At 35.2% G+C, this 12,700-nt stretch overlaps 1 protein-coding gene across 13 annotated transcripts in view; it reads right to left on the bottom strand.

The window, feature by feature from the left end:
- CDS1 (CDP-diacylglycerol synthase 1) overlaps window positions 1-12,700 on the bottom strand; it is a 69,885-nt gene that overhangs the window by 18,377 nt on the left and 38,808 nt on the right. For all 13 annotated transcript variants that reach the window (XM_089912222.1, XM_089912223.1, XM_089912219.1 and 10 more), the window contains 3 exons: window positions 4,059-4,117; window positions 2,280-2,362; window positions 436-523 (listed from right to left, as the gene is read on the bottom strand). In XM_089912222.1, the coding sequence (XP_089768348.1) occupies window positions 436-523; window positions 2,280-2,362; window positions 4,059-4,117 (230 nt within the window). The remainder of the gene's footprint in view (window positions 1-435; window positions 524-2,279; window positions 2,363-4,058; window positions 4,118-12,700) is intronic.

The raw sequence follows: 12,700 nt of genomic DNA, 5'->3' as shown, positions 1-12,700 counted from the left end.
AAAGTCTTTCAAATGGACATGAGTATGTGACAATGGTATAATATACACTTTCAAACAATCTGGTGAAGGAGGAGACAAATGAGATGGCTTGAGAGGAAAGCAGAGTCAAGGACAGGCCTGTTTAGAGGGTTGTTGGGAAGCAGAATAAAGAACCGCACAACAGCCAAGGGAAAGAAACCAGCAAAAATATGACATGAGCCTTCACGGGAGAGGGGAAATGACCAAGGAGCCAAGAGAGTATCTGATGAAGAACCAGACGGAATCATTGGGAAATACAGATCACTGCCTCTGCACTGTGGCTGCTGAGGGCAACTAAGGAAAATCAAAGCACCTCAGAAATCAAAAATGTGCAACAGCACCAAATGGTTGGGAATTTCTCCAGTGGCTAATCTTTTAAGTTATGGTCAGGGTTTGCTTGTGGTATTTTTCCATTACCTTAATTAATGGAGTTCTTCCAAAAAAAAATCCAAAAAGGTAAGCAGTTATGTCATTGCAAATAACACTTGATATTGGAACAAGGAACCTTAAAAAAAAAAAAAGTCCATATGATTAAGTGGCAACTATTTCTACAGCTTATGACTCATAATGAACCAATGCAATAATCCTTTGGATTACATTGCAGCCTAGCCAGAACACAGCACGTACTAAAAGATTAATTAACAGACACAATAAATACCAACCAAATTTGCCCATTTAGCAATTAAGCAGAGCAAAATCTATAAACATACGAGAATATTGCTAATGAAAATATTAAATAATCAACTTAACTTTAAAATTAAACAATCAATTTCTATAGCTATGGACTTTCAAATTTCAGTTTTATGAGGAATGCCAACTAAAAACTGTCACTCGCCATCTGGCTCTACAAGGATTAGGTCACTAGCCACTGCGGTCGCTGACCTCCAACACACCCTGAAAGGAGTTCAGCACTGAGATCAGGAATGAGGCACTGTGTGCTCTGGGAAACACTGGCAGAACAGTCCTTCAGAGAGTTAGATATTTTTTAGGAGAAGATTTTATGAGCCCCATTTCTTACATCTTCTCATATCTAGAAAAGCACTAAAATCATTAACGGAGGCATCTGCTCCCCATGACCAGCAGCAACCTTCTGCCAAAATGTGTGCTTGCTGGCACGTGCCCCCTTCACTAAAACCATGTATTACTGACCTCCCCTCCGACCTCTTCGCAGCAGTTCCTCAGAGCTATCTGAGAGGCTGTTCTCCCAGGCTATAGTCCTCATTTGGCTCCAAATAAAACTTAACTCACAACGTTCACGTTGTGCATTTTTTTCAGCTGACAGGAACAAGTTACAATGGTATAATTTTTTAAAAACAGCCTTTCAAAAGAGAAACGAGTCAATTGTTCAGACAGTATAATCTGATAAACTTACACCAAGCTCTTAATACAAACTCCTTCAGGAAAAATTATTTTAATACTATCTTAGCCTGTAGTTGCATTAAAACCCTACTAACTGTACAGAACCTACTAATTTCAGTAACTGCCTCCCATCAACTAAAAGTTTGTATATGGAAGACAATCTTAAAATGATTCCAATTGTTTACACACACATACATATCTTGGTTAAAAAAACACAAACCTGTCAAGGGAACAAATTTATCTTGAATAAACCCAACAATTATAGAAGATTTTAATTACTGTATTTTAAAAGAATGTGGAGAAAATATAGTCAGATTTCTTAAAATCTTAAGTTTTTCTCCACTCTTATTTTTAATTTATAATAATTGTTATAATTTAAGCTAATTTTTAACTGATAAAAATGCTTTCTGAATCTGCAACCCACTGCTTATATAGCAAGTAACTCCAAATACCCGAAATCTGGACACCAATTCCTATTATAAAGGCAGAGTAGAACTTACCCAACTTTCACATTGTTTGCCGAAAAGCAAACTTTCCCTTTTTTCTTTTTTTTTTTGCATCCCACATAAACAATACACTCTTTTTAAACACAATTCTTTGTTTTTTTAAAAAAAAGTCATATTAAGGTGTAGTAACACCTGAAAATGTAATTAATTGTTTGGTGCTTTTATGAGGACTTCCTGCATTTTATTTGAAACCTGAATAAGGAAGTTTTCCAGTTGTTAACAAAGCATTTGTCTTCAGTTGTCAAACAGTAAGCAAAACTCAGTAAGCTATTTTAATGGAATAGAGCAACAACAAATAGTACATTTTAGTAGAAATCTGTAAGACATTGTCGAATGTAAAAGAGCTTTAAAAGTGCTATGACTTAAATATAAAGCAGCATAATACTGTCACCTTACCATATCATGCCTTCAAACAGATTTTGGATGACAAGATGTGACTGAGTAACTGTTATCAGTAAAGTGACATGAGTCCATGCGAACTGTTAATAGCACAACAATACAACAATTAGTGAACACAACGGATCAGTGCAGCCCACGAAGCAATTTTGAAACACAAATTTCTAGCATGACTGTTGGTCACATTTCATAAGATAAGGTCATACAAAATAAATGCCGTTAGTAAATTATATTAATTTTAGTGCCCACTGAGATCTGAAAACCATGAACACATTTAACAAAGTAACCTTAATTTATACACAAATCGAATGCTAATAATATTGAGATACACTACTAAGTTTAAAAAAGACATATTAAAAAAACATAATCTTGAATCATGAGATTAAAATGATAATGAGAAGTTTATGCTGTTGCTATGGCATTTAGATAGGAGCTAAAACTCTACTCTGGCTGCATTCTCTAGTTATTAGAAATGCTAAAAACGATTTTTCTCTGAGTTCACTATGGTACCATTTTCCAATAAAGAGTTATTTCTAACTTCAAATGATTCAAGCCAGCAGGGATCAATTGCCCTTAAACTCAATCTTTTCATACTTGAAAGTTGATCTTCACAGCTCTGTGCAATGACAGTACTCCATTTCAAATTTTCAAAGTCCTCTGTGTTTCATCAATTCCATCTAGCCTGAGAGATGGCCACTTTAACCACTTTTAGCATCATTAGTATGAGCAAATTGTGAACAAAAAGCGCTAACATTTCTATGTACTAGTCTCATAATTTTTATTGGAAGTTATGACTTTTCAAAATTCTTAGGATTTTGATTTATTCAAAATAAACCTATTTTCCATTTCAGCAAAAAATATATTATATTGGTTGGGTTTATTTTTTAATTTTCATCTGCTTATACAATCCAATTCTCTTCTACCCTGATTGCTTCCAAATGCATAAATGATTTTTTCCAATAGGAACCATTTATATTTTCATAGCAGATTCTAGTATTTCTAATTGTCTTGATGGTTTCTAGATTTTCACTCTTTCCTCTCAAGACCCCCAGAAGTTAGAAATGTAAGAAATACTACAATTTCCCAGCTATGGTGCTCAGCAGGATGTCTTAATGGGAAAAAGCACAGCATGAAAAATAGGAAATATACCCCAAATCCAAAACAAGCCTTACTAATACATGAATTCACAGATCTAAATACTACATTTTGCGTTTTACAGTCTTATAATTAGCTACCTTTTAAGGAAATAAGAGAAGGTCATCATGTACAATGATAAACTTCATAAAACACTGAACACTGTTCAGTGATACACTGAATGAAGTATCTTTGGCCACGAAGAATCATGTGGCTGTATAACTATAGCTGCCAAGAAAATGTAAGCTCTGTTCCCCTTATGCCCAGGCTAAGAGCAAGTAAACATAGCTACTTCCCATACAAAAAGATGGTAGATGTTTCCAAGACTTACTAACTGTCCAGGAGACTGTGGAAACACCTCAAATTTCTACAAATTTAGGGAACCCAAATACTTGAATTTAATTTTATAGCCTTTGAAAATATTCAAAGAAAAAGTTTTTAGGAAAACTTTGGAAACAGTTAAAATTTTTAAATCCTCAAAAAATTTTCAACTTCAACTTTTTATATATAATAGTAATCCAAAATTCAAATATCTCTCACATTTAGGCAACTAGAAGATTAGATTATATCTTCTCACCACAGAAAAAAATAAAGGTAAAGGTTTTTATTACATACAGTGACTACAGAATAATGGTTAATACACACCATATAAAACTGCAGACGATAATGTTTCTTCACCAAGCTCAGCACAAACATGCAGAAACCTGTTCAAGAACAAAAAACATGGCTTATTGTATAATTTGTTACAAAGTTTAAGATTCACTGAGCTCACATAAGCCAAATTTCTATACCACATCTAGCTATGCTTTAGCTACTCACTCATATGCTCTCCTGCTCTTCTATTAAGCATTTTAAGTAAAAGTTTCTCGAGGGAAATGACCCTGTATTCTTCAAAATGCCTAATATAGTCCATGGCATAAATTCAATAAACATCTTCTACATTAATTAAGTGAATTAGTCCCTTGCTAATGTGTGGACATGGAAAAAAAGATCCTGAATTTCAGTTCACTAAAATTTATTTGCTAGTCAATCCATCAAATGTCTGTGTAGAATGTTTCAATCTCTATATAATATAAAAATTAATAATAATTATTATGGCAGCTGACATCTACTGAACAGTTACTATGTTCCAGGCTCTTGTATAAGCATTTGATAAGCATTAACTCATTTAACCCTTCCAACCTTCCTATGATGTAAGTACCCATTATCATCTCCAATTTACAGATGAAGAAAAATACACAAAGGACTTTATTAATTTACTGGGGATCACGGCGCTAGAAAAGAGTTAAACCCTTAGATCCTAATGACTCTCAAGAGTCTTGTGGTTCCATAAACTATCATCAGCAAGATTCAGGTTAAGAGTGATTTGAAATTTCTCAGACCCATGTTATAATAATTACAGTAAAACATAATACTCTTAATAATTTCATGATGTACAAACAGTATTTGTGTTTCTGTTTATATCCTACAAATTTATTACCATAAAATTTTACTAAATAAAAATTCTACCTAATGAAATGAAATCTAATAATTATATACTAAATAATGGGAGGCAATATGAAGCACTTTTTGCCCAATATATCAGTGAAGTTCTAAAGATAATTATTTTTTTTACAGAAGTAGATACTGGAAATGCATAAGCCAAGTTTAATTTCAGCTAAACAGCTACTCATGAATTCTATTCTGCAATATCTTTAGAGAGTTCTCTAAGATAGAAAACAAACTGTCACCTAATCTATCCCATATGAAATAAGTACTAGACTTTGTATATCTAAGTTATACTTACCAAGGCAATTCTACCCACTAGAGTAAGCAAGGTTGATACTACTCTGACCAGAGCAAAGAATCAAACAGCAGCTGCCGGCAGCTATTTTTTGATGACCGATTTGTAATGTTAGTGTAAAGGATGATGATAAAGGAAGAGAATGCACACTGGCTCCCAGATCCTACCTCACCTCCTATTTGTCACCTATAGAATCTAACTGATTGAACTGCAAAAGAAATATGGAAACATTCTCTGAGTAGAGGCAAACTGACAGCCATATGTCACTTTCTTGAGAAAAAGAAAGCAAGCAAGGTGGGGCAGGGGGAGATTAAAACATGGAATTCATGGCACTGAAATCACCAGTAGCATAAAAGACCTCTTTAAAAATCATTGCTTTTAAATTTCTCTTCAATAGCAGGTAGATTTATTTTTTTGCTTAAGGAATAATGAAATTTCTATGCTGCTTTATGCCATTGGTCCATGGTTAAAGGTGAATGTAGATTGGACTTGGTTCAGAGGCTAATAGGGTAAAAGCAAAGCAGAGGCAAGACAGATGCCTCTGGAACCTCCCCTTCTGTCCAAACGGACCTCTCTGGCTCTCCCTGCACAGCCTCGGGAACCTCTCAACATCATTAACTATGAATTACCTCTTCACAAATACTAGTACAACACGTTTGGTTGGTCTCTTTCTTGAAATTATATAATACCATTCACCCTTAAGCACTTCTTCAAATAAAATTACCAGCAGACTTATTCAGTACTTTCCTAATGATGATTTTTATCCAGGACAGCCTTGGCAACTCACTTTTACCTGATCCAATTTCACTGTTAAATCAACCAGTAGCAATGCAGCTGTTTAGGGTGCTCTAATAAAGGATATAATTATCTGACTCCTAGATACATTAAAATAATACAGTTCTCTGAATGTGGAAGAGGAGGATGTAAAGTGTTTTCCTAGCATATCTAAGGTTAAATATTATTTTCAAAGAAAAAGAATCCAAAAAAGAAACATAAGTTTACTTTTTCATTCACAACCATCTAGCTATGTGTGTATTTTATGTTTAACCGTGTAAAAATACATACATGCTATATTTCAATAAATCTATGGAAAGGATAACTTTATACATTTAGATCCATAGTTTTACTTTTTCCCCCATTAACAAAGAACATTCGTACGGTTATATTTCCAATTAAAATCATAGGATTTGTTACAGTATTGTAAACAAAAGTATTCATTGAAAAAGTTTCCTAACATACAGTTCTTGATATATAATTATGTTTAGTTACACTTACTGATCACCATTTATATAAACAGCACTGTGCTGTCCATGCAAAGATGTGTATATCCTGTTGCCCAGTATCAAGGAGTTTCCAGGCGGTTAGGGAGAGCCAGTTACCCAACAGATTACAGACAATTATATTCAAAAAGAACAAAAAAGAATGAGATTTCTAAAGCAGTCAGGAGAAGTGAAGGGAAAAAAAAAGACATTGAAAAGTCCAAAAGATGGGATAGAGGAAATTTCCGAAAAAATGAACAATCAAAAAATATTTATGGAGCACTTTAGATGCACCAGACACAAGATACAAAAAAATGGATAAGATAGTCATTCCACTCAAGGAGCTCATAATCTAGTTGAAGAGACAAGAAAATATAAAGAAATAATCAAGTTATTTTTAAAATTTCTTATTGGTGATGAACCAATTCAGTAAACACATGCAGTCCTTAACTCAAAAAACAAACAAAGATGGACCCAGGATTAAATACTGGAGCTTACTGACTCATCCTTTACTTTCACATGGCTGTATTTTTCATTACACTTCCCTAACTAATCCAACTCCAAAACATTTCAAACATCATGTTCAACAAATTCAGAAGCACACTGCATTATGTGTGCCCATATTCAGCCACTAGAATACAACTGAGTTGTTTTTAAAAAGTTTGAACGTGCACTGTAGAAATTCACACAAACCAACCATTATATTGGCTAAGATAGAGAAAAGTTTTCTCTTAATCTGCACGGTGAGTTTAAGGTATAGAACAAGACTGATATGTGTATAGATTCTAATCATCTTAATTTAAAAACTGTAAGTGGTTTTGAAGATACAGTCCTTTATGAACAGTTGTTTGTGACATCTTTCAAAGATTTCATCACCATCCTTTGAGATAAAACATATTCAGGATATTTGGAAAAACATTCTTAATCATGCATTAATTTTAGCTATAATTTAATCTTATAAGTCCATTGATTTTTCTTGAATTCAAAGTATTATATTCAAGTTATAACTTACCCTTAAGGGTTTTTAAAAAGAAGTCAAAACAGTTAGCCATGCACAAATACAAGCAAAAACAAAACAAAACAAAAAAACCAAACCACTAAACTTAATATGCCTTTAATATGCCTATCACTGGTTAGATAAAGAGATCTTAAGGTGACGATATTAAGGGTCCAACATCTTAAGCTTATTCACCCATCATTACTAGACATGTAATCACATAGTTGCTCTGGTTTCTAAAGAGCCCCAAATCCAAGGCCCCAAGATCTTTTTAAAATATATCCAGACTCTAGAGAAAATGTTGTTCCTATAATTTTCTTTTTGCTATCACTCAAATTCATTTTACAACAAAATTATCTAAGTGTCAGGATGATTTCCAGGTCCTAGTCAGTGAGTCATCTGGTATAATATTAAACACGTCATTTAATGTGGTGGGCCTTGGTGAGTGGGTCAGACCTGGATATACATACATTTTATTTTAATAAAATTCAACGTCAATGAAAGAGCTTGTGTTGTCTCTGGTTTTTAAATCTGCTAAGACCTATAAAAGTCATTTGACCACTGCAGAACTAAAACTTGGGCAGGACCCTTGGAATGCTGTTTAACGAGAAGAATTCCAGAGATTTTTATCAGCATAATTTGAGAGAAAGGTACAAATATCTCAACAGAGCACACTTTCTATTTCCTTACTCCTGTTTTAAAGTCTACCTTCATTTGCTAGACTAAGCTCATGAATGTTGCTAATCACTTCAAGAATCACCAGTAAGGCCTCAAGACCCAGCAACCAAAACACTGATGCTGAAAAAAAATCTCTCTAAAAAGCACTGTGTGTGGATGTGCATGTTCTCAGCTTCCTGATCATTCATCTAGTAAATGTGTATTGGGAACCTAAATGCCAGACCCTGTGCTAGGCACTGGAAATTAAAAAAACAAGAGAAACACAAAGTGAGTGCTTATGGTCATTTAATAGGGCCATATTTAGGACACGTGTAAAATGATAACAGATATAGAATACTATGAATAATTTATATTGGAAGTTTCATCTCTTATCCCAGTAGCTCCTAGCTTACTACAAAGTTGTGTTTTACAGAAACAGACTCACAGACATAAAAAACAAACTTACAGTTACCAAAGAGGAAAAGGGGTGGGGAAGGGATAAATTAGGATTTGGGGGTTAGCAGATGCAATCTATAAAATATATATAAAATAGATAAACAACAAGGGCCAACTGTATAACACAGGGAACTATATTCAATACCCTATAACAAACCAAAATGGAAAAGAACATGAAAAAGAATTTATATATGAATCACTTTGATGTACACCAGAAACTAACACAACATTGTAAATCAACTATACTTTAAAAAAAAAAAAGTTTTGCTTTAAAAATACTTCTGTAAGACTGTAATAATGTCAATATCCTGGTGTTATCTTACACTGTAATTTTTCAAAATATTACCATTAGTGGAAACTAGGCAAAGTGCATAAGGGACTCTCTATTATTTCTTAAAACTACATGGAAATACATAATTATCTCAACAAAAAGTACATTTCAAGCCAATAATTTGGGATACAAAAGCAATTTTTCATAGACTATCATAAATAGCAGTTGGTTTCTAAGATCAGCCCACAGTATTTTAGTTTTTTTTTTTTTAATTTTTTGGCTGTGCCACGCAGCATGTGGGATCTTAGTTCCCCAACCAGGGATTGAACACCCGCACCCTGCAGTGGGAGCTCGGAGTCTTAACCACTGGACCACCAGGGAAGTCCCATAATTTTTTAAAATTTATAACCCTCTTAGTATTAAATATAAACCTCAGGCCAAGCCTACATTATATTTAGTATGAATTAGAGCAACAGGTTCCTATCTTGTCACTCTATTAACGTTATCCAACTCATCCTTCATTTAATTACAGATCTGGTTATATCATCTCTTAGCTTAAAATCCTCCAGTAGTTTTCCTGGGATAAAGCCCAAACTCTTCCCAGAATACACAAAGCTTCTCAAGACGGGGCTCCTGCTTACCTCTGCAACCTTCACTGCCTCTCACTGGTCCTGAACATGCCACCCTCTCTCGTTCTCAAGACTGTACAGCTGTTCCCTCCTCCTGGAATGCCCTTTCCTTCTGTCCACCTGGCAAACACCTGACTGTTCTTTGCTTCTCATGACACCTGTCATCTCTTCTTCAAGGTGTTCTTTGGCCTTCCCACCCCAGCAAAGAAAGGCCCTCCTTCCCCTTCTTTATGCTCTTAGAGGTCCTTGTTCACATTCCAGCAATGAACTAGGGGACATGTGTCTCAGCAGTTGCAATACCCTGGAAGGCACGCTACCAGCCTATTTCCCTTGGTATCCTCAACACCATGTACAGTACTGGCACTTGGAAGGCACTCAAATGTTTGTTGAAGGAACAACACTGATGATTTTCAATAAGCTTCCATGATTCTATAAAAGAGCAAGTGGTAAGCTATGTCCATGGTGGAAATCAGTTAGAAAAAAGAAGAAATACTGATTTTGTTTTATAAAAGTAGAGTCAGAAATTTTAGGGAATGAAGAAACAATGACTGAAAAGGGTTGGTTGGGAGGCTATCATGTATACAATGTTATAAAAAGAAACAAGAAAGAAAATAAATTACATTGTCTTTACCCTCTCAATTGAGAAGTTATTTTCAAGTATAAGTTAGAGGAAATGCAAAGCAAGGAAATAGTAGTTGCCTTATTTTCTGACATGCTACCCATCAGATTTTGCTGTATGCACATCAGATGTAACTGCAGATACGGAAGAAGTGAGATAAGTTTAGATGTGCCAATATAAAACCACAAATAAGCTACATTAAGTGGGAAAAAACAGGTACAGGATGGTCTGCTCTCATTTGTGTACAAAAATGAGGGAAGGAGGATATAAACATATAAGCTTGAATACTCAGATAATGTCTGAATAGTGGTAGGAAGCCCCTGGAAAAAGTAAGTAAGGCTCTGAGCGGGGAGGGAGATATCACGGAATACTCCTTTTCAGCCCGAATTTTTACTGTGGGAACGTATTATGTTTTCATTTTTAAAAACTAGTTTTAAAAAACCATCCTAGGGGGCTTCCCTGGTGGCGCAGTGGTTGAGAGTCCGCCTGCCGATGCAGGGGACACGGATTTGTGCCCCGGTCCGGGAAGATCCCACATGCCGTGGAGCGGCTGGGCCCATAAGCCATGGCTGCTGAGCCTGCGCGTCCGGAGCCTGTGCTCCGCAACGGGAGAGGCCACAACAGTGAGAGGCCCGTGTACCACAAAAACAAAACAAAACAAAACAAAACATCCTAGGTAAGGACTCTTGAGATGCTTGGCTTTTGGTGCCCTCCCTATTCAGAACTCAGGCGTGGTGCTGAGAGAGCCAAGCCCCATGGAGAGCCCACACTCGGGTGCCTGGGTCACCAGCCAGCACTACGGGTCACCAGCCAGCACTAACCGTGCCCGTGAGAGTGAGCCACCTTGGACGTCTAGCCCACTTAGGACACACATGACCAGTACTACCACCATCTGACTGCAACTGTAGGGGAGGCCTTAAGTTAGAACTGCCCAGTGAAGCCCAGTCAATCCACAGGACCAGGAGAAAAAAATTAGTTGTTGTTTTAAGCCAAGGGAAAAATAAAATACTAATCAAGGATTTCTGTTTTTAAATGGTCAATTGTTCATGTATTACATTTCTTTCTCTTCCGTCCTGGTAGCCCACTAAATCATGTTAAAAGAAATTAAGGCAAAAACCTACAGAGCAAAGAGAATTGAAGAAATGTCAAGGAAAAAAGAAGAAAAATGGCTACAAAATTTGGAAGCTGGAAAACCGACTGGATGACTTTCAGCAGATCTGAGAAATCAGGGACAAGTAGAAGTATTTTCTAGAGAAAACTGAACAGGAAAGGCTCACTGGAAGGCAAGGTTAAGGCTTGGGCTTCTAAACTAGAGGACTAAGTACAAGTCTACTACTAGTAAGTGGAACCCTAGCCAAAGCAGTCAATTGTGAGAACGGAACAAAGATATTATTAGAAATGTATGAACATAAAATATTTACCTTCTAAGCACATTTCATAGGAAACTATTAGAGGCTATGCTGCAGCAGAATGAGGGTGTTATCCTAGAAATTGGAAGACACAGGAAAAGCCAAATCATGAGGGGACAGCTGACAGCAGGCCTACAAGCAGCCAGTCCAAACAGGAACAGGAGCCCAGACGTCCCTGGGATAAAGGTCACCAGGAAAAACGGGAACTAATCAACTCTCTGATTTCTGTGAACATCTGAAAAAATGACCAACAGACATGGGACAGACTCAAAAGGAAAATTAAGGATTCCTACACAGAAATTTATGAAGGTGGAAAAGAAAAGGTAAAGAGCAGCTATTAAGGGCAGGAAAAGCAAAAAGTTGTAAAAGAATGGAAATGTAATCAAAGATACTATTTGGCTCTATAGAAAGTGATATTTTAGGTACCTATTTAATAATATTAATAATGACAATAAAAAACTGAGTATGGAGAAGAGACAGAGGTTATTACAGGAAGTCAATAGATAATGCCTAAATAAATTAAGAAATAGGCATATTACTTAGAAAAATGAAAACAATCTGCAAGTGTTGGGGTGCAGGGTTATTGTTTACATTAACAATAACATTATCAGATTCTTTTGACATATCAGATTTTTTAACTAATGCACATATGTTAATGACTTATATTTTAATTAATCACAATTTTACTATTAAGTAATTATAAGAATTATATATGAAATAAAGTTATTGTTATTACAGACACTTTTCTTGCTAATAAGAAGTCTTGCCTGTAAAAATATAGACTAAGAAGGTACAGTATGCTTCTCTCCTGTAATAGTAAAGAATCCATCCCAGAATTTACCTTACATTTAACAAAATGAATCAAACGTGTTTGTTTGATAAGAGAAACTATGCAAAATTTCTTTCTATCATGAAAAAAAATGTCACAGATGAGGTTTAATGAACGTAAAATCAGAGTCAAGCATATTATTCTCCAAAATTTTAGCTGTTAGCAGTCATAATTAATCTCTCTAATAATCATGATTCTTCTAAACTGATTAGAATTTAAAATGAAATAGCTACCTTAGAATGAATAACTTCTTTTGCCCTTGAAAGAACAAAAATACTTTTCAATATCTATTTCCAAGAATGAAGACATCTACATTCAATATCTATTTCCAAGAATGTATGTTAGATATATCATTTATAATTTTAAAAAATTAAGTAA

The sequence above is a fragment of the Delphinapterus leucas genome, chromosome 5 (assembly GCF_059928025.1).
Source record: "Delphinapterus leucas isolate spDelLeu-1000000601 "Yukka" chromosome 5, BTC_Dleu_Yukka2, whole genome shotgun sequence".
In the NCBI taxonomy this organism is placed as follows: Eukaryota; Metazoa; Chordata; class Mammalia; order Artiodactyla; family Monodontidae; genus Delphinapterus; species Delphinapterus leucas.
This window is presented reverse-complemented; position numbering and strand designations above follow the sequence as displayed.